The sequence below is a fragment of the Oryzias latipes genome, chromosome 3, assembly GCF_002234675.1.
Source record: "Oryzias latipes chromosome 3, ASM223467v1".
Taxonomy (NCBI): Eukaryota; Metazoa; Chordata; class Actinopteri; order Beloniformes; family Adrianichthyidae; genus Oryzias; species Oryzias latipes.
The window spans coordinates 25,688,738-25,709,925 of NC_019861.2; the positions used below are offsets into that span (position 1 = coordinate 25,688,738).

The 21,188-nt window shown below is 38.0% G+C and overlaps 2 protein-coding genes across 2 annotated transcripts; one reads left to right on the plus strand and one right to left on the minus strand.

Annotated features, from left to right (window-relative positions):
* Window positions 1-8,492: 8,492 nt before the first annotated feature.
* Window positions 8,493-16,178, minus strand: cdc42se2 (CDC42 small effector 2). Its single transcript, XM_020699781.1, has 5 exons — window positions 16,071-16,178; window positions 14,556-14,793; window positions 11,436-11,537; window positions 11,259-11,337; window positions 8,493-10,524 (listed from the first exon to the last, which is right to left on the minus strand). The coding sequence occupies exons 2-4, from the start codon at window positions 14,607-14,609 to the stop codon at window positions 11,263-11,265; spliced, it is 231 nt and encodes a 76-aa protein (XP_020555440.1). The 5' UTR covers window positions 14,610-14,793; window positions 16,071-16,178; the 3' UTR covers window positions 8,493-10,524; window positions 11,259-11,262.
* On the plus strand, window positions 16,162-19,434 carry nip7 (NIP7, nucleolar pre-rRNA processing protein). Its single transcript, XM_004067266.2, has 5 exons — window positions 16,162-16,326; window positions 16,429-16,515; window positions 16,594-16,732; window positions 18,246-18,386; window positions 19,011-19,434. Exons 1-5 carry the CDS (start codon window positions 16,271-16,273, stop codon window positions 19,128-19,130), a joined length of 543 nt encoding a protein of 180 aa, XP_004067314.1. The 5' UTR covers window positions 16,162-16,270; the 3' UTR covers window positions 19,131-19,434.
* Window positions 19,435-21,188: the final 1,754 nt, after the last annotated feature.

Below are 21,188 nucleotides of genomic sequence, written 5' to 3' on the forward strand. Positions count from 1 at the left end.
AGAAGTCGACCGCATGGCAGGAAGCATCCCCAGACTTTACGTCGAAAGTCTCAGAAATCTCGTAATAAGCCACTATGATGTGGTCCAACCGGTCTGGTCCGCGTTTCCTATTCACCCCCGACTTCACGTCTCGAGGTCACCAAATTGAAAGAAAGAGAATCGTCCGTTTTTGGGTTCTTTCCATCCATGCGTGTTCGATAGTCGAGAGTGGTAAAACAAACAAGGATTCAACCGGTTTAAAAATACACAGAGTTTATTTCCCTGACAATAGTTCTAAAGCACAGTTTAAAACATTAATGCAGATATATCTGGATTCTCAAGTAAAGATCTACTGACGCACAAGTTACATGCGAATTACTCGTAGATTTTCCTAAGAACAATGGAAAACTTTAAAACCAGTCTTTTTAAGATGTGTTTGAATCTCCGCCTTCCGGAAAGATCATGGTCGCTGATCCTCCGCCCCGGAACACTCTGATTCGTCAGCTGATAGCCCGCCTGCTTCCACCGGCCAATAGCTGAAGGTTGCAAAGTCCAGATCCGCTCCGCTTTTCCAGGGGTGGGGGCCATTCACCGGCGCACACAATCCATGATCAAAAGGAGTCCTCCTCTGGTCCAAAGTAAATCATACCAGCCAAACGAATACTCCATCGCCGGCACGAGATCAGAGGTCAGCTTCATCCTCCACATGAGAACACGAACCTGAACACTTTCCCAAGGATAAGGTGTTCAACCCAGATAGTAGAAATGTAGTCCATGACATATTTATTGCGTCTCTGGAAACTCCTAGATTTGCACAAAGAAGTCCTAGTTGCTGCTGCAACTACAAAGCACAAGTGAAGGTCACTGGAGAATAAGTCCTGTTGAGTTCAAAATGAGTTCACTTCACACTAAAGATAAAGCTATAACATAATGAAGAATAAGATATTAAAACATACATTTTCTACATTTCCCTGTGAGCCTGACCACTGAAGGATGATCAGTAGTGACACCCTAATGACCAAAATGTTGTCAAAAAGAAAAAAAAAGGTTGAAGTGAAGTCCTGGGGCCTCATTTATAAACGTTGCGTACGCACAAAAGAAGGCGTACGCAACGCAACGTAAAAAGCAAACTTGACGGGAAAATGTGCGGTCCTTCACGCAAGCTCTGACCCAGGCGTACGCACAAAAACGGGTGAAATGAGAAACGGCGACACCGTCGGCAGATGGAAGAAACACGTGAAAGTGAAAATGACAATACTGCCTCTCATAGATAACATGGAGACTTCACAAAGCAAGTCTTACAATTAACAGCCTACACGAACACCCGTTTGATCGATCAGCAGTGAAACAAACAAAAAAAATCAAACGAAAATTACAACAGAAATTCAAATGAACACATATTTGCAGAAAGAACAGTGAAATATGTTCTGCAATATTGGCATGTTGTGCAATTCATCCTCATAAATAATATAGTTAACAGAACGAAATAATTTACAAAACTGATATTCTCGTCAGTGTGTCCGTCTGGCGGAGCAGATATAGGTGCAGACAGACAGATGGATAGATAGAGAGAGATGCATTAATTGTCCACTGGGGAAAGTTGTTTTCATAGTAAAACATTTCTTCATAAGCTACAGAATTATGGTATTCATGCATATGCCTTTAGTTTGTTTTATTTTTGATAAAACAATGTATGGCGTATGTCTCAACCATTCAGAGAGCAACAAGAAATTACATTTGCTGAACAATTTCCCATTTCCACGTCGATTATTACCGACATCTGTAGCTTGTCAGATGTAATTAAATGAAGGGGAAATAAAATGCCCCATCACAATGCGTAATGACGCACAATGGCTGATCTTGCGCTCTTAGAAGATGTGGCAAATGGAAGAATTCGGAGTGAACGCATCTTTAGACAGCAAGAAGAGGACGAGTGGCTTATGAGCCGGTTCCGACTTCCTCGAGCCGTCCTGTTGGACCTCTGTGGGCTTTTGGGGGGGTGTCACCCGGTGCATCTGGCGCGTCGGCGTCCCCCTGCGCCTGAGTCACCACTCCACTAAGGGAAGTTTTTTTGCCTAGACTTTGATGTCCGACCATTTCTTTTTTATTTAACCACGGTGCGAGGTTGTGAGGCTACAGCATTAACGGCGTCTGCCACTCACGTGGCTTTTTGGCATTAGTAATGCCCACACTGTGCCCTCCAAACAACACTTTTCTCCTCTTTTCCATCTCGCCAACGATAAATTTTACTTCACATTGAGTGAAGTTACGTTTTTTTCATTTCCTCTCGGTGTTTGCCATGATTTCGCAATCAATGAATATTCATTTGTGGGCGTTTCACGGACTATTTATGGGCAACTATGGGCGTGTCATGAGGCCGCAAAAGCTGCGCTGCATTTAGAATTGGTTGTGATTTATTAAGGGAAAGATGCGTAGGATGTGCGTGCGCACGGTTTTATAAATCCGAATATTTCTGTGCGTACGCACATCCTATGTTTCATCCGTACGCCACTTCTGACACAAATCCTACGCAAAGTTTTATAAATGAGGCCCCTGAGCTTTCCAGGAAAATTGAAAGCGTTTTATTTGTTCACGGAGCTGAATGCAAACCTGCATGCTTGGTATGTCATAAACAGGTTATCCAAGAATATAACATTCAGCACCACCATGAGACTCTCCACAAAGAAAAGTTTCACCATTTGCAGTTAAGAAAAAAAAAGATTTAGCAACTAGCTGGACTGATAAATAACCATCTGGATTTACTGCAGCCGTGACGTCAGTGATGGAGCAGTGAAAGCTAGGTACCTTATTGCAAACAAGTTGGAGCAAACATCCAAACCATTTTCTGATGGTGAACTTATTAAAAAAATGCTGAAGGCTGCAGAAGTCTTGTTCTCAAAAAGCAGTCGACCTTAAACATGAGTCTGTCAAGAATTACGACTTCAGATCCAACATCTCTGAGGACACATGGGCAGCCATATGAAGGAATCCAGTCATTTATTTTATTTTCAGTCACTATTGATGAAAGCCCCAACATCACAGATATGTACAGCTGTGCATATTCATTAAAAGTGTTGAAGAGATGTCACAGAGTTTCTGGAGTTGATGGACAAAACAACAACTGATGACATAGGCAGCTCTCTAGTTACTGTGCTGGACGATGTTGAAGTGAACTGGTCACATGAAGTAATTTTGGTCACTGATGGCACTCCATCAAAAGTCAGGAAGAAGGCAGGTGTTGCCACAAAATTCAGGCACAAACCAGCAAAAGATTCTTATAATAATGAATGATAATAATAATGGACATTTCATTGTGTTTTGCACACTTGAATGACAGTAAATGTGTTTCTGCACAGGATTTGAATCCTGATATTGACGGTCTTGTGAAGTTTCAGGAGACAAAGGCGGTTAACTCCAAACTCTTATGTTCACAAATGTTTGCAAGTTTAATTTAGTGTAATTTTGTCATCGTTTGGACGTTTACATTTTAGGAAGATTTTTCTTCTTATTTTGTAGCCCCTCTTGAATTTATTATCAGGATTGCTTCAGTATCAGATTTAAAATATTCAGTCTGTATAAAATTGAATAAACCAATATTTCTTAAAGTGAAATTAATTTTATTTAAGATCCATGTGAATGAATATGTAATAAAAAATGATTAGGCTACCATGTTGGTTGAGGCATGTTTTCCAATTGGGTAAAAAAACAAGAATAAAGATTTATTTTGCCTTTACGCTACTGGTCCGGCCCACTTGAGATCAGGCGGGTTGAATGTGGCCCCCGAACCAAAATGAGTTTGACACCCCTGTCCTACACCATACGCACAGGATTTGAATGGAATTATTTTTGTGCCATTTTTCCAAGCGCAACACTCATTGCTTTGAGCGTAAAGCTTTAAAATTCAGTCTTCATGTCCATGTCTGTGATTGCCTGTCTTTCGTGGCACATTCATAATGTGTTGAGGTGCTATGTTTGGAGCACCGAACAAAGGAAAATTTCACTTCAGTGAAAACTGTTTTGATTGCACATATACGTTTTAATAATAAAATGTTTTGTTTGTGTGTATTTTTGAGTTTCAAGTGCAATTTCTGTTTCAAGTGCAAAATAGTTTTTTTAATTGGACCAAATTTTTTTGTTTTACACTCAAAATAGTGAGTGTTGCACTTGGAATATTGGCTCAAAAATCACTCCACAGAAGTTGTAATTATACTTGCGATACTTATATTTAAGTATACTTAATGAGAAAAAATTCAAGTGTAGGTTACTACTGTCATGATCTATCTGACTAAATGTCCAGCAAACAATCTTACAATCAATACAACAATATTTGCTTTTGCTAATAACATTTATAATATTTTTATCTGAAACACAGAAGTAATGGATTTTTTTATTCTAAATATCCAGCTCATTTGTTCTTCCTGCTCTCCTCCTGTCTTCCTCCCTTCTGTAAATGTTCTTGCTGTGTGATGTTACCTGTGTGAGTAGCTCCACCCCTCTATCCTCTACTCAGGGGAGACTGTGAAGACACCGCACACTGCGACCAATCAAATGTGAGCTTATATGGCAAGCCCTTTTATCATTTAATCGATATCCTTGATGTCATATTTGGCCTACATGACACACAAAATCAACAATAAAATTGGCAATTAATCTATTGATTATATTTGGTCAATTGCAAGGGCACTCCACAAGGCACAGTGCTCTCACCTCTCCTCTTCGCCCTCTTGAACAGTGTGATGGTTACAAAGCATCATTCCTGTATATTTTTGACATTTTAAGTAACTAATAAATTATCCTAAAGAGTACATTTCTACTCACTATGCAGGGTATGCATACCCTGAAACATACCGAGTTCCTATAGCAACTCATGCTCTTAACATAACGTTGTCTGGAGCAGGTTTAGTTGAAGGTTAGTTTGTTTTCAGAGAGGTGAAGCAGCATGGCGTGTCCATTTGAAGATGATTTAGTGGATGAAAAAGCTCAGATAATACTTTTTCCACCATGAGAGAGTGATAAGACCACGTTTGGATGTTGGAAAGATTAAACTTTTTACATTGATCTAACTTAATTATTTGCTTTAGTTAAGATAAATAAATTCTTTTTAGTTAAGTCAGCTTAAAGATAACACGTAGTTATCAGACATTTGTTTTACTTGACTTTCATTTAAATGAATTCAATCAAGTAGGTGTAACTTTGGTGCACCGCAAGGAATTGTGGGATACCATTCCCTTTGCCTGTCTGGACGGATTTGGGTTTAAGTGTGGATTTTGATCAAATGTGTTTAGTTGTTTAGCTGTTTTGCCTAGTTATTTGTCCCACTATGTTTAATTCTTTCTGCATCATGAGTGAGAGGGAGGGAGAGGATGATGAGTTTATATAGCACCCCTACTTTAAGGCATTGTAAAGATAAATTTGAAGATATGGTATATGGTTGCATGTTCCAAACCTGTTTTGTTTTATTCATTTTGTTATAAAAATGAGTATATATGCAGGCTCAAATTTAGACATATGAGAGTTCAAGAAGTACAATAAATTAAGATGGAAAACTTTAATTGATTTAGAGTAATATTACATTTAGTAAGACAAATATGTAAATTTGAGTTGTAAAAAAAAATATTAAGTAAGATAGACGTAAGAAATTAGGTTGAATAAATTTAACTCAATTACTTGTTACCAAATGAATTAATTTAAGTTGGATAAGTAATATATATATGCGTCACAATGAAAATAAGATCAGAAACTCTTGCGTTTACTTTGTCTGTTCTTTTTCTCCAAACAGAAACTCTTTTTTTTTGCTGATGCAGCACTATTACTTTTTTGATGGACGTATAATCTTCACACGCCGTCATTAAAATCTCCGACTCCGTCTCACTGAAGCATAGCACTCTATTTTTTTCTCCACGCGTTTCCATTGTGACTCCGGAAATCGTCGATCTATTGAGAATGTCTTTATGTACTTGCAGTGCACGTGCATTAACCCAGGGTTACCAAGTCGAGCGTAATTACGCTAACTCATATCCGGTCTCTTGGAACTGACATACCCAGAGTAAGCAAGTTCAGGCGGACTTCAGCCAGAGTTCAGGGTTAAAGTCAGGGTAGCTTAAACATGCTTTCTGGAATATCCCCCAGCTCTTTTTACCCTCGATTTTGTCTCTTTGGATGAAGACGTTTCCATTTTTTAAAAATCATTTTAACAATAATTCATACTTTGTTTCTTTTTTAGCATTGATTAGCTTTTATTAAGTCATATTTGTGAATTTATGGCTGAGGATCTCCTGAAACTGTACATTTGATCTGCTGACATTAAATCAACAGGTCTCTGTGTGATCTGTGAATCCTGCAGAGCAAGTTATTGGTAAAAAAGTGTTATTTTCTTTAAGATCTGTTTGTTAAAACAAAACAATACAATATTTAAAGCACATATAATTTGTGTTTGGGATTAGATGAACAGCAATAATAAGCAAAAGAATAATGGCTCACCACAGTAGACTTAATGTATTTAGCCTAAAGCCAAAGAAACATTTTTAACGATTATGTTAATTTTCAGTGTCTTATGTTAATGTTTTAGAACTAGTTAGCATTTGTGCAAAGTAAAAAAAAATATTTATAAAAAATGCGATTTTCTCTGATTAAAATAAAATAATAGTTCAGATACAAATCTTAAGTGTTACTTCCTGCTGGACGGAGTCGGAGCTCAGATGTTTTTTTTTCTCCTGGAGACATTTTAAACATGTTGGTCGCTACACTGACATAAATAAATACAACACTTGGTTTGATTTTAGCTGCTTTTCTGCTCCTTCTGGGTTTTACTCTAAGAGAAACGGGCCAGAAAACGGCAGAATCCCGTACGAACAGAACCGAGTCCATCATGTCTGCCTCCAAGCACCGTCAATATCATACAGAGACACCTGATTGGTTAGAATCTGGACCAATCAGCAGCTGATTGATGGCAGCTTTGTCACGTCAAAATGAAACTTAACTCAGCAAAATCAAAGATAGGAAAAACGTGAGATGACACACAACGCATGCGAAAACATTTTTGGCGGTGGCAGTTATGTCACACCATATATACGAGTCGCGCTCAGAGTAGTCAGCAAAATCAAAGATAGTAAAAAACAAAGTGAGTTTTGACACAATGCATCTGAAAACGTGTTTTGCAAACGCACAAAAAGATTTTGAAAGCAAAAAAATAAAATAAAAAATTGAAAGCAAAATAAAAATTGAAAAGCAAATCTTTAATATTTTCATTTGCAACTTAAAAGGTTTTGTGTGCAACGTGGTGGAAGAAATATCACTACACAGAATTAAAGTTTTTTTTTTTTTGAAAATTTGAAGAATACTTTTCAAAAATATATTTAAAACAATACAACACAAGAACAAGAACATAACATATGATAAATAAATATCAGTTAAATACCAGTCACCATTGTTTTAAACTTGAAATTCTATACTACTGAGAACAAGAATACAAGTTATATATTTTTTTAAACAATCTGTTAATAAAGACTGACCAAATAAAATATTTACAGAGGGAAAAATGCGAGAATTAATCTATGTAACTAATCCAAAAGGTGTATAGATGATAATCATTTCTTGAGCCTTTGTATTTTTTGAAGCAGAAATGAGTTTTAAATACTGCCGCAGTTCCGGTTTTAGTAAGTATTCATGTTTTTTATTAGTCAATTTACTTTTGAGAATATGAAATTTAGCCATGAATAAAAACAGATTGATGAAAAAGAAAGTATCACAGTCTTTGCGTACAAAACTATGAAAACCAAATATGTTTTCATAATAAAGTTCAAAATCGGCAAAAATAGAGTTGGCGATGTATGTGGATGTTATAAGTTAGGATTTAAGTAGGGGACTGTAGAAGTCAAAAGGTGTCGTCAGAGATGCTCCGTCCAGTATGTCTGAGCACTGGTAACATATCTACAGATCCCATAATGCAGCCCTTCAGCTGGATGTGGAAATTTAAGGGCATCAATTTCACTACAGATCCCATAATGCAGCCCTTCAGCTGGATGTGGAAATTTAAGGGCATCAATTTCACTACAGATCCCATAATGCAGCCCTTCAGCTGGATGTGGAAATTTAAGGGCATCAATTTCACTACAGGTCCCATAATGCAGCACTTCAGCCGCCCTGGTGCAAACCCGACTGCAAGATGAAGAAGTGAAAAAGTCGATTCTGAGCCTTTAAATACGGAGCCCGTGACCTGACATGGGTGAAAAATAATTAATGTGTTACCACAAAATAATAATTCACATAGTAATAATTCCTACATACTGGCTCTATATGTTCTGGACAATGAAGTATTTAAATAAAAACACTGTTTAAAGGAAGTCAAGCTTGGGTGACCTCAGACCACCAACCAGCTCTAGTTATTACGTCAGAAGCAACCCACATCTCCCGAATTTACAGTTCCTTCAAATGTTACTTGTATCTTTACAGTTTTGCTGATTGTACATCACATTGCTTTTCCTTAAGTGTAAATCAAAACAAAACAACTTTGGTCAGACTACAATCAACATTTATTATTTTTTTCTGAAAATGAAGGGGAAAAACGAACTGATGTCCCTTTTCCAATGGGAACAACAAAGAACCTGAGGGAACAAAACGTGCCAGCTCCTCCTCTGTGAATTTACATAAAAAAGCAAAATTTGTTGATATTTCAATACATATAATTCACGAATCCACTTGTGTACACCACTTTTCTTTTTTTAAACAATCTTTTCATAAAATGAGTCGTGACATTCATCCCAAAACAAAATGTTCTTGTCACATTCAAGCAGTCCGATAGCACAGCCCGCTGGTCACACAATGTACTGCAGTTCAAATATGACTTGTTCCTTGAGGATTTAGCCCAAAGCTTTTTTCTTTTTAAAAAAACAACACGTTTACTCATACATTATGTGCATCTCTGTTCACACAGGAACAACTACAGACACTTATGAAGAAACCAATCACTGTGCCTACATGTTTATTGACCTTATTACATAGAATTTCATTGAATGTGCCTGGCAACAAAGACAAAGAGGAAGAAGAGTTAAGGCTGCAAAATACAAATTCATTCTTTTTGTACCATGAATACCTTTTATGCTGCAGCTAATACATTCAATATGTTTTTAAAATTGAAATGTTAAATCACAGGATGCACTTGGATGACAATCATACAAATGTGGAGAACAAAGTCTACTGACTATAGTTCCATGTATCTGATCAACTTTTACTGCAGACTCTGATTTGGACATTTTAAGGGCTTAAAAATGAGATCCATGCAAAATAAAAATAAATAAAAATGCATATTGTTATTTAGTTATTGTATCATTAAAATATATATATATATTTTGCAATAAGGAAAAGGTTTTACCTTTGGAACAAATTGCTACTTGAGAAATTTGTGTCTGCAGCTTAACATTAGTCACATTTACGAGAAAGTTTCTTTTCAAATATGAAGCAGCTTAATTATAAAACTGCTGAAAATGTTTGTGCCGAACCTTAATGGACTTAAAAAAAAGGAGCTATTGAGTTTACAAAGACCTTCAAGGGGACAGAAATCGCCTGTGCTCAACTAGACAAAACCTGAACAGCATTCAGAATGCGGGGTGTGACAGACGCAACTGGCTACACATGACCAGGAAAACACAAACGCCTGCTAACTCAGTGGAATCAAACCCATGTTTGTGAATGAGTTTACATGTGTGACCCAGCTATGTCCAAGGTTAGCTCTTGGGCAATAGTTGGAGCAGAAGCCTTTAAATGACAGAAAAAATAAAATAAGCGTTATAAAAATATGAGCCTTCTGTAAAATGCTAAAGTGGAGCATCAGGATCACACATGTACAGCAAATAATCTTAAATTCTCAAAAAGCATATTGAAAAGTCCATTGTTTATTAAAACTCTGATTCAATCTAAATCAGTGGGGGGAAAAAAAGAAAACATTTGATCACAATGAATATTCCTAAGCGTGCATGAGTGTACAATGTGTGGTCCAGTGTACTTGACTCATTTCAAGTTTATTACAAAACAGCGATATTTAATTCTGAAAGCAGCTCTGAGAAAATGAGCATTACTCAGAATTAAACTAAGAACTTTGAATTTTTGTTGTTGTTGATACCCTCACCTGTCCTTTCAGAAAGCTCTGAGTAATGAGGAGAAAACTGAATGTTGTAAAACTCCAGCGTGGCCCAGCCACCTTGAGGTCCGTTTTCAGGTCAAATAATAAATACAGGCATCGAATGGGCAACAACAGCAATTATTTTTGAACACATTTTCCTCATGCATACACACAAGCATACATCTGACAGCAATTACAAGCTTTCTAAACCTTCTAATTAACTCTTAATTATTCTTTACAGTGCAACAATATGGCAGCAAAAATGGATAGCAGTGCTTTCATTTAAAAAAAAGGAATGAAAAATAAAAATATATACATCAAAGAAAAGCAGTAGTTTCATCTTTTGGTCCTGTGTACATTATCGAAGGAACTGCTTTATTTTTCTTAAATTTTTCCTTAAATCAACAACTAGTTTCCAAAATGAGGAGCTGCGGAAAAAAAGATGAAACAAGAATTAGGATTCTATCAAAAAGGTTAACAATTTATAAATTCTGATTGAAAACTGGGCTATTTGTTTGATCAGCCTAACAGTATAAGGAACACAGCATTTAGAAATACAAAAATATATCTTGATTTCTGCAGTTAGTTACCCTGAGAGGTCATACAGGAAAGAATATATAAAAGGCAGAAACTTAAAATGCTCTAAATTCACTTTACTGACAGTTAAAGGAAGAAGTGGGTGGTTACTAGCCTGTCCAGCTTATTTGAAAGTATCCCCAATAAAACAAGACCATATACAGAATTATTAGACAGTTGATGCAAGTCCCGTTTCCTGTTAAAGCCTACAAGGCAGCCATGATTGCAATAATGTGTGTGGACACAGATGGGTGGAAGGCGTAGGAGCTTTAACTTGTCATAATAAACCGTTCAGTTTTACTGCTTCTGTTTTAGTCTATTAAACTGGAACGTCTGAGAGACATAGATGATTATAAATCTCTTAGATTACATGTACAATAGCATGTTCTATTGAAAGTGACCAAGTAAAAGCAGGTTTCTTTATCAAAAATGCTGCACTGCTGTGATAAAAAAAACACTCCTGTTATCACACAGTTGCAAGCAAAATGTGCAAGGTTAGTGAATTTAAACCATTACTACAGATGTGTTGCATTATAAAACCTGACTTTGTTTTGGCTTAAAAAATGTCAATCGGGCAACCCCTCACCTGTTTACAACTGAGAGCCTTCAGATCCTCCATGTACGTAGCCCCCTTTAGATTTCATCTGAGCCTGAACAAGGTCCACCTGCGAAAAGGTGGCGATGGCTGTTAACTGAATTACTGTTTAGTGCACCTTTCTGTGGTGAAAATCAAAAGGATGAAGAGTGGATATCAGAAACATACAGACGCCAATCCCAGGCTCATGTCACCGGAGCCTACATGTGTGGTGTGAACAAAGTTTGTCGGCTCCCCAATCATGGAGCGGTCAATCCGTCGCCGTCGCTTCTGAAAATGAGAATGAAAAGGATCAGGAATCCTGCAGTCATGACATTTGAGACTTTACAATGCTTCATGATTTTGGATACCTAGTTTTTATTGTGTTCTTTTTTGTTTTGTGTTATTTATTAGCAGTTGTTTTTATAAAGATATAGCAACAAATCAATTTAACCATGATGGATAAATTAAGGTTCTATTCTAAATTTATATTAGAAATATAATTAAAATCATAAACCAGAACCAACTATAACAAATCTTTTGAAACTTTTTCTAATTGAAAATTAAGTAAAAAGATGAAAAAATGACTACAAAGTTTGTTTTCTGAATGTTGCAGTTTGACTAGAGAAAGCTTTTCCAGAAAAGGTGGGGTGTTGATCCATTTTTATTTTCCAAGATCCCATGTAATTCCATCCCAGAAAGAAATGGCTAACAAGGAATGAAGGAAATATGTTTGACTCCCAAATCAATCTAGAAAGAGAGATGGTTCTGGAGACTAGGGAAAAATATGAGTAAGGTTTTCAGTAAATACAAAAGAGCAACATTTTCTATTTATTCTTTTGATCTTAGCTGCCTTTGTATCTGAGAGCATGACTATTCTAACAGCAGTGTATCAAAACATGATGTCAGGTTGCTTTCAGACTGGGTGAGTCCTGCAATCCTCAGTTTGAATGGGTGTGGATTGTTGAGAAACATTTGCTTTTTTTGGGGGGGGGGTTTGGCTCTGACCAGGACAGAATGTGTGCTGGTTTTTCTCCTAGTAAAAATGAACGCCATTTACATTTTTACTCCTTGAACCTCCTCGTTAGGTTTGCAGAAATTCTGTAACCACACCAGGTATTTCCAAACGAACTATGACCCTTTTTCTCAAGCAGACCAATGTTTGGCCAGAACAAAAGCTCATCTTAGAGAATTATTTGAGAACAACTCTGTTAACTCAAGTATAAAACAATTACAAAATGTCTCTTGGTTAAATGTGATGAAGTAAAGAAGTGCAACTGGGTTGATACCGAGAGGAGTAGTGGGACAAGCTTGATTTCTTCACTTTGTTTTTTTCCGGTAGTGCTCAGAGCCAGAGCGCCATGTGTGACAGCAAACTAACCTAACTTCACTGGTGAAACTTTTTTCTGCAGGCCCCGCCCATTTGAATGTAATCTGGTGGAATATCTCAGTGTGAAAGCAGCCATACCCACCTGAATGTGTTGACTAAAATAACAGAAGTTAAGTTAAAGCAGCTGAAGTGTGTCTGACTATAATTTGAAACATTGCCAGATGGGGTGTAAAGCTCAAATAAGCTAAAACCAAAGCTTTCAAATCACCCTTGCTGTGTCCAAAAAACGTAAAATTACTGCTACAGTATTTCTATGTTGTAATATATTTTTATTAAAGAAACTAGTGTTGCACATAGGGGTGTGACGATAACCGCATCACCGCGGTGATGAGGTCATCCTCATCTCTGCATCACCGCACTTTTATAAAAAAATATATTTTTTTTGGGTTGAAAGTTTTGCAGATGGTGCATGATTGGAGCTATAATAAACACATTAAACACATTAATCTTTGTTGATAATTTACTTTTACTGCTAGTCCTGTGTTCAGACTTCAAGGGTTTCTGGGGGAAACCTTTTGTTACTGTTCTCCTTCACTCCCTGCGCCGTGCCTCTCACTCCCTCTACGCTACACGCAGCGTGCTCCCTCTACTCACCCACACGAGCGATTTCAGAAGCACATACACATCCTTTATTCTATAACAGAAGTTTTAGTCTTGCGAGGAAATACGACAAATTTACTGCGTTCTAATCATTAATTTCCATTGTATTCATTTCCATTACAAGCTGCGTGCGTTCTTGAGTGAGCGACACAGCCGCACGCCTGAGGATTTTGTGTTGGGGGGGGGGTTTATTAATGTTCTCCGCTGCAGAAGAATCAACACGCACCCCCGACGCGCTTCTTCCTCCTACACACGCAGCGCGCTGACACACGTACACATGGTCATTCTACAACACCTATACGTTTAGGTCATTAGTTAGATAGGTAGTAGTTAGTTGTTACTTTTATTTGTAAATAAAGAATACTGCGTTGTAATTGTATTAATTTGCGACGTGGCCATATTTGGCGGGCGGGTGGGGGGGTGGCGGGTGCTGCGGTTAACCACAACACCGCGCCCCCTGCTGGTCCATCACCGCGGTGATCACCGGCACAGCTCTAGTTGCACATTTAAACATTTTATCCTTAACATTGGTGGGTTAGAAAAGTCTGTCTAATGGGGCACACCTCCCATTCAAAAACTCCTCTTACACAACTCTTTGTTTGAAAATAAAAGGGGTTGAAAAGTGCCCTGTAAAACGAGCGACAAAAATGGATAACAGATGTGGTGGAAGTCCTGAAACATTAAAGCCACATACTTAGTTATGCAACTTGGATTTTTTTACTCATATCTACAGGGAAAAAAAGCACATTTAAAGCTTGAAAACAGGAGCTTTTGCTGTCAGACTGTTCACAGCTTCATGCTTTACTTTACATATAGTGCAGGGATGCAGATTTACTATCAGGATCAACTATCCAAGTGCATTCTGTGTCCTCAACAATGCATAGGGTGGATTGGAAGATAAAATAGTCAAAGAAAAGACAGCAGTATTGTGTCAGTCAGAAAGTTTGCTTTTGTACACCAACTTTACAGGAATTAAACTTATTTTTATCTTTAAATGTTGGTTGCATAATCATATGCACAACCCCAACAAAGTAAAAACACCCATTTTCTAGTAGTAAACAGCCAGAAGATGTTTAACAGACAACCAAAGTTATAAACTTATCCAACATATAAAATAAAATACGGATGACCTTGTTTGGATCTGGAGCATTTGTAGCTTTTTTATTGATAGAATAATAAACAAAGGTCTAAGCTCTAAAAAAAAAAAGGTAATCACTCAACTAAACCAAGTGTGTCTTAAAATGAATTTCATCTAAACAGGGAACTTTCATTAAAGCTTGAGTAACACTGTCGAGGTTCCATGCAGAAGTCGTACTCACTGGTTGTGGCTGCTCTGCAATGCAGCAGCTGAAACAAACCCAGAACTCAGTCATTCTGAGGCTGACGTATAGGCCACAGCAGTTTCCTCTCTCAGTTCAGACGCCTCTTTGCGACTGTCTTCCTGTTCAGCTCTGCTCAGTGACAAACACCCGCCGGAAACGAAAGACAGTCAGACCACTGTCTTCTCTGGGGGAAACCGTTGGCACAAGAAGTGCTCAAATACAACAAAGCTCACACCTGTTGACGCAGAGAAACATGAATGTTATTTGATTTTTTTTTAATAACAGAGGTTCATTCACAGACACAAACTGATGGTCGGTGGGCTCCACTAGAACGTGAAAACACATTTTCTGTACGTTCTGTGTGTAAAATCAGAAAAAGCAAAAAAACAATGATGCAACATTGTGGGGTGTTGTGTGTTTATTCGCTGCCTGAAAAGAAACCGTCTACATGATTAGTCACAACAAAACTTTTCCAATGTAACGTTAAGGTCAGAGGGTCAACAATGAGTACATTCCCATTCTCATAATGCTTGTTTTTGCATTGTAGCCTTACTGAGGCTTTAACTTTTACAACCTTTCAGGGCAAAAACTTATCTGGAGGCTTGCCTCAGTACAAGGTCAGAAATTGGGAAACTGGGGCAATCTGCACTTGTGCCTGTGCCTTGCATTTAAAGATTATTTCAAGCACTGAAGTACAATAGACAAATATCTCAGAATGGTTTTACTTTACATTCAATGCACAGAGGATATTTAACAGTTTAAATTTCTACTCTCCTAACCAAGAGGGTCCCAGTTTAGCATTTTCATTTAAATTCCAAAACTGAAAGACTTGATCATCAATGTTCCCAACAAAAAAAGGGGTTGACGTGAGGATCAAATGTCTGCCAGAAGCAGAGGGCTCGCTGACCAAGTATATCTTCCCAAATTGTTGTGTTCCTGACTCTGCAGCTGACAGCAGACTTCATTGATTGAGCTGAGCACCCAGAGTCTCAATCAGCAGCAAGAATAAGAGCTGTGCTTAACCGTGATCTCTTGAAATCTACTATCACTAAAGGTCAAGTGGAAAAGCACTAAACCTCGGATTAAACCAACGTTAATTGGTATTTACAAACAAATGGACATTATGTAACTTTGGATGGCTGCGGCAAAGCGCCTGCTGCCCTTATCTCCTTTCAGTACGAATCAGTTCACAGCTGGGAGCAATTCATTGACAACAAAAATGTATATAGTGCGGACTCTATGGTTTTTAAATATAAATTCAGTTCATTGGATGTAGAAAATAAGAGTCAGAACCAGCAAGCTGCCACAGCTAACCTGTAAGCTAACGCTCCCGAGGTCTGTGGTTTTTTCTCTCTCTGTGCTGACAGCTAGCCTAGCAAGCTAACTGAGTCCGTTTTCGTTCAATTTGACTCCTGTTTTTCACAGTCGCTTCAAAATCAACGTAAAAACACCGAAATGTAAGTGTGAAATAATTTCATCGGGATAACTATAATACCAGGAGAGTAAACTTACCCGAGGGTGGCCGGGTCGCTAGAGAGATGACAAGTGTCTGAAATCTGAAGAATGCCAGAAAAAAAAAACCAGGAACTGCTATCACTGCTGACGTAGATCCACTTCCGCTTTAGATCGTGACGACTTCCAGTTTACCCACGTTGTGTCGTTTCTTGCGATATTTAAACGTAATTCTCCTAGATTTGCTTTAAACTCTAATTATGAGACCTTTAACGGAGGAGGAGACAAAAGCGATGTTCGAGAAGCTTTCGAAATAGTAAGTGACTGTTAATGCATCTACGTTTAACATTAGTTACTGTTTATTTTAGCCCGTTAGCATGTGTGTCCCATGTGTTTTTTCCTCTCTCTTCCCCTCAAGCATTGGAGAAAACATCAAACTTCTTGTGGACCGACCCGACGGTACCTACTGTTTCAGATTACACCATGACCGAGTGTACTACATGAGGTATTTCCTGATCAATACCTAAGATTGTTTGCGGTAATTCAGCCTAGATGTTGATGCAGCATCGTTTTCTCTTCACAGCGAGAAAATTCTTAAGTTGGCAACGAACTTTTCTCGAGACAAACTCATTTCAGTGGGAACTTGCTTTGGAAAGTTTACAAAAACTAAGAAGTTTCGTCTCCATATAACCGCTCTGGATTTTCTGGCACCTTACGCAAAGGTAACACACAAGTTGTCACTGCGCAAACTCAGAAGAAAAAAATGCTTCTTTTTGAAGATAGTTCTTAAAAAATTAAACACTCTGCCAGGAATATTATTATTCAATTATTTGTTCATTCTTTTATAAGCAATTATGTGAGCAAAAGGGATGAGAAACAAAAATATTAAACTGGTATGAAATGGTGGCGCCATTGAGTGATTATTGTAGTTTTTGTTGGGGATCAGTATTACAGAAATGTAACAGTCCTAAAAGTAACTTTATTGATAAAAGCAGTCCTTACCCAGCAGGTACTATATTTGTTGACTTCTGGTTAGGTCTTCTCCACCACCACAAGCAGCAAATCAGTATAATAGCACATATTTTATTAATTTAAATATATTCCTTAACCTTTTTAATTACAGTGTATTTTTTTAATCTGTAGATATGTGTTTCTAAATCTATTTTTACTTGCCTATATATCTTTATGATGGATTAACAGGAGCATAAACTAAATCAAAAAAGAGGATGAATAAAAAAAGGTAGAGGTGGGTGTGGGGGGTCCTTTTTATATGCAGAAGTAGATTTATTGTGATGTAAACTCATCATAAGTCACATTTTCCTACATTATGGGGGAAAATGCTCCTATATGTGATTAACAGTGTTGCAGGGCTTCAAATGTTAGTGGTCATTAGGGATACCACAGTTCCCCCGTTTGCAACTGAACCACATCTCGCTGTTTACCAGTATGTTTACATTCAAAGGGCCAAACAATTGTTGTTAAATTAAAGAAGTTATTGTTTTATTACATTACACCAGGCTTAGAATAAGCCATCTTGAAAGGTTTTTCTTTATTGTTACTTGCCTATTAGGAAATGAGAAAAAAGATTGTATTTTTTTTTGTTCTTTTGTAATAAACAATCATCACACCTTCCGCCTTCGTCAGGGTCGACCCTGATGAAGGCGGAAGGTATTCCACCGAAACATGTGGGTAGGTTTAACAAAATCAAACCAGTTTCTGAAAGAAAAATAATTTAAGTACTCAGTATAATTTATAGACACAATGTACTTTAATGAATCATTAAGAAACAATCATATTGAATTGAAACATAATTAAAGTTTGAACTAAACTGTAGGTAAAGGGAAGGAAATATTGTTGCATCTCCAGTAGTCATGTCTGTGCTCTTCTGCGAGAAACAATTGCTTGTAGAAAACGGGAACTAAGAATGACATTAGCATCATTTTACTGTTGAGATAAGTGGAAATGCAAAACCCCAAAAAAGTTGAGTTCAGCAAAAGAAGCCATGGAACATCTTCTTTATGTAAAACCACACACATGTGCTACTTCCATCAGTTAAGGCATAACTTCCTTTTTTGGCTTTTCCCTCAAACGGACACTTCACTTACCTACCTTATTTTGGAGGGGGTGGGTTGGGGAAGAGGTTCTAAGACAGTTTTTAGATCTCAAAAGAAGGCGTACCTTATTGAATTTATTATTCGTCCTTTGTGATTAACTAAAGAATGGTCTTGTCTTCAGTTCAAGGTTTGGGTGAAACCAGGAGCAGAGCAGTCCTTCCTGTATGGGAACCATGTGTTGAAGTCTGGGCTGGGAAGGATCACAGAGAACACCATGCAGTATCAAGGAGTTGTGGTGTACTCCATGGCTGATGTACCGTTGGTAAGACTTTGAATTTCCTTGTTTGGCTTTAAGGTCATTAGTCACAAACACTTTTTTTTTTTTTTTTTTAGCTAATAGTATAAACTCAACTTCATTCATTCAGCTTTAACATTTTTATTTTCCCTTCTAAATTTAAGCAGAAATAGCAATATTTAGTTAGCTCCCAGGTACATAATTGGCTCAAAATGAGTTAAATGAAAATGTGCTTCATCTCAAAAGGTCAGATTAGAATTAGGAAGTCTATACTGGTTCTGGAACAGCGTTCTTTAGTCAGATTAACCAGTACCAGAATAACAGGAAAGGCAGGTGCTCTTTAAACGTTTGCATGGCTTTTTACTGACTGGCTTTTTAACGAAGGCATATTTTTCTATTGTTCAAATATGAATCAACAAAACTGTTATGGCAGTCACGGCAAAAGCTGGTAGTATGATGTCACAGCTGAAGCTTTGCCGTCTGCACATTTCATTTTTCACGTCAACTCTGCTCATAGTTGCATGTATTATCTTATATTTGTTATTTAAGCAGAGAGCTGCAGCAGAATAAGATGTGTTTCTCCAATTTTATAAAATCAGAATAATCTGGAAACATTCTTGCTTTGCATATTTGTCTTCTGTTGATTTTCAGGGTTTTGGAGTTGCAGCCAAGACCACCCAAGAGTGCCGGCGAGTGGACCCCCTCACCATTGTTGTTTTCCACCAGGCTGATGTGGGAGAGTTCATTAGGAACGAGGACACATTAACATAATCAGAAGAATTTTCCGTCTAAGCATCAAGCTGCTTTCAGCAGTCGGACATTACCATCTAACAATCTGCTGTGCTGGACCTGAATCCAAGCATCAACACAGCATCAAGAAATCCCTTGAGCAGGCGTACGTGGCTAAAGCCCACGAATATGATCTGATGTCACAGCTGGACCACAATCCTCTGTTCCTGGATTCAACAATTGACTAACCTTTTATAACCTACTGGGTCTCTTTATTAATACACAGTTAATGGGATATATTTGTCTGCACATTCTGTCTTCTAAATAAATCCTTATTCATTTTCAATGTTGTGCATTTTAATAGTTCTGAGAACATTCTGTTCTCAGCTGTTCATAAACTGACACTGATATGCAGAAGGGTGCATAGAGAAAGAGGAAACGGGCAATACCAGTGCTTAGTAACCCTTGTGCTATCCTAGGCACTTTAACATTGGGAGTTGGGTCATCTAGACCCACTAGACAGTGCTCTGAACTTTTTTTCTTCAATGATTTGTGAACCTCACTGGTGTCCATGGATTACATGAAATCTTTCCACCTTTGTCATGGTAGGGAGAACACGTCGATGTAAGGGTGGGGTCATCTGGACCCTACAAGACAGCACAAGGGGTATAGATGAGTACCCCCCCCCCCTTTAAAAAATTACTGATCATTAGCTCAATGAACTGAAAAATTAATGATCTAACTTGGATCACACAATCTTCAGTTTTACTTGAATTGGTTGAAGCAAAAATAAAAACACCCTGCAGAAAGAGAGCACCAAGTCTTCTAGGTAACAAATGAACAAGTAGGCAACATATTGCAACATCTATCCTCTTCCATTCTTCAAGAATAACCTTTTAGAGCCTGGATGCTGGATGGAGAGTGATGCTCAACTTGTTGCTTCAGAATTCCCCACAGGCATTGGATTGGGTTCAGATCAGGAGACATACTTGGCCATTTAATCACCTTCACCCTGTTCTTCAGGATTGCAACAGTAGCTCTAGCAGTGTGTTTTGGATCATTGTCATGTTGGATAAGTGCATGACGACCATGTGCATGAAGTGATGGCAGCATCTTCTCCTTCAGTATAGAGCAGTACATTGTAGAGTTCATGATACCATCAATGAAATGCAGCTCCCTCAACCCAGCAGCACTCGTGCAGCCCCACATAAGGACACTACCACCACCATGTTTCACTGTAGGCACCATGCATTGTTCTTTGAAATCCTCACCTTTACAATGCCTTACAGTTTCAAAACAGTTTGTTCCAAAACAGTGAGCTCTGTCTCATCACTTCAGCGAATTGGTCATCCTCTTTTTCAGCATGGGCCCTAGCAAATTCTTGGTGTGCTTTTTTTGTGCATGGGGTTTAGGAGAGGCTTCCTTCGTTGGCGATAACCATGCATGCCATCTGCAGTGTGTGCCGTATAGTGTCACAGGAAACAGTCACTCCAGTTTGGCTTTAGCCAACTACAGTGAACTTGCATGCTGACCTTCTTCAACCCTTCTCATCTGAAGACGCTCCTGTTGAGATGCTAGCTTCTGTTGACGGCCTGGACGTCTCTGTAAGATGGTTGCACCTTCATCTTTCTTAATTTTTTTAAATCACATTTGCTATAGTATTTTCACTGATGTGTAAAGCTTTGCTGATCTTATTGCAGCCCTCACATTCTTTTGTGCAAAGAAATTATTTCCTTTTTCAGATTTTCTGACATTCCTTTTCCATGTGGAGCCATTGATGACAGCATGAAATGGGAAAGGCTGTTCTTTGGTAAGAAAGTCACCTGTGTGTTGGACATCTCTTAAATGACTCATTTGATTCACCTGTGGTTGAACGCCTGTTAATTAGAATTTTGTAGTCTTAAGTTTAGCTTTTCTCCTAAGACTATAACTGGGGTGTACCCATGTTTGCAACATGGGCTTGAGTTTATTTATTAGGAAATTTAACATATCTTGTTTGCAATCAATGGCTCCCCTTTTCCGGTGCATTTTGTAGTATAGTATTTCCCAGAAAATGTTGATTCTGAAAGGAAACTAAAGGTTTTCTGACAAATGCAGTGG

Coding starts and splice junctions, on each gene's coding strand:
- cdc42se2 (XM_020699781.1), bottom strand. CDS start 14,609: ATGACTGAGTTCTGGGTTTGTTTCAGCTGCTGCATTGCAGAGCAGCCA. Junction 11,538..14,555: donor TTGCAGAGCAGCCACAACCA/GTGAGTACGACT, acceptor TCTCATTTTCAG/AAGCGACGGCGACGGATTGA. Junction 11,338..11,435: donor TGAGCCTGGGATTGGCGTCT/GTATGTTTCTGA, acceptor ACCTTTTCGCAG/GTGGACCTTGTTCAGGCTCA.
- nip7 (XM_004067266.2), top strand. CDS start 16,271: ATGAGACCTTTAACGGAGGAGGAGACAAAAGCGATGTTCGAGAAGCTT. Junction 16,327..16,428: donor TTCGAGAAGCTTTCGAAATA/GTAAGTGACTGT, acceptor CTTCCCCTCAAG/CATTGGAGAAAACATCAAAC. Junction 16,733..18,245: donor TTCTGGCACCTTACGCAAAG/GTAACACACAAG, acceptor TCTTGTCTTCAG/TTCAAGGTTTGGGTGAAACC.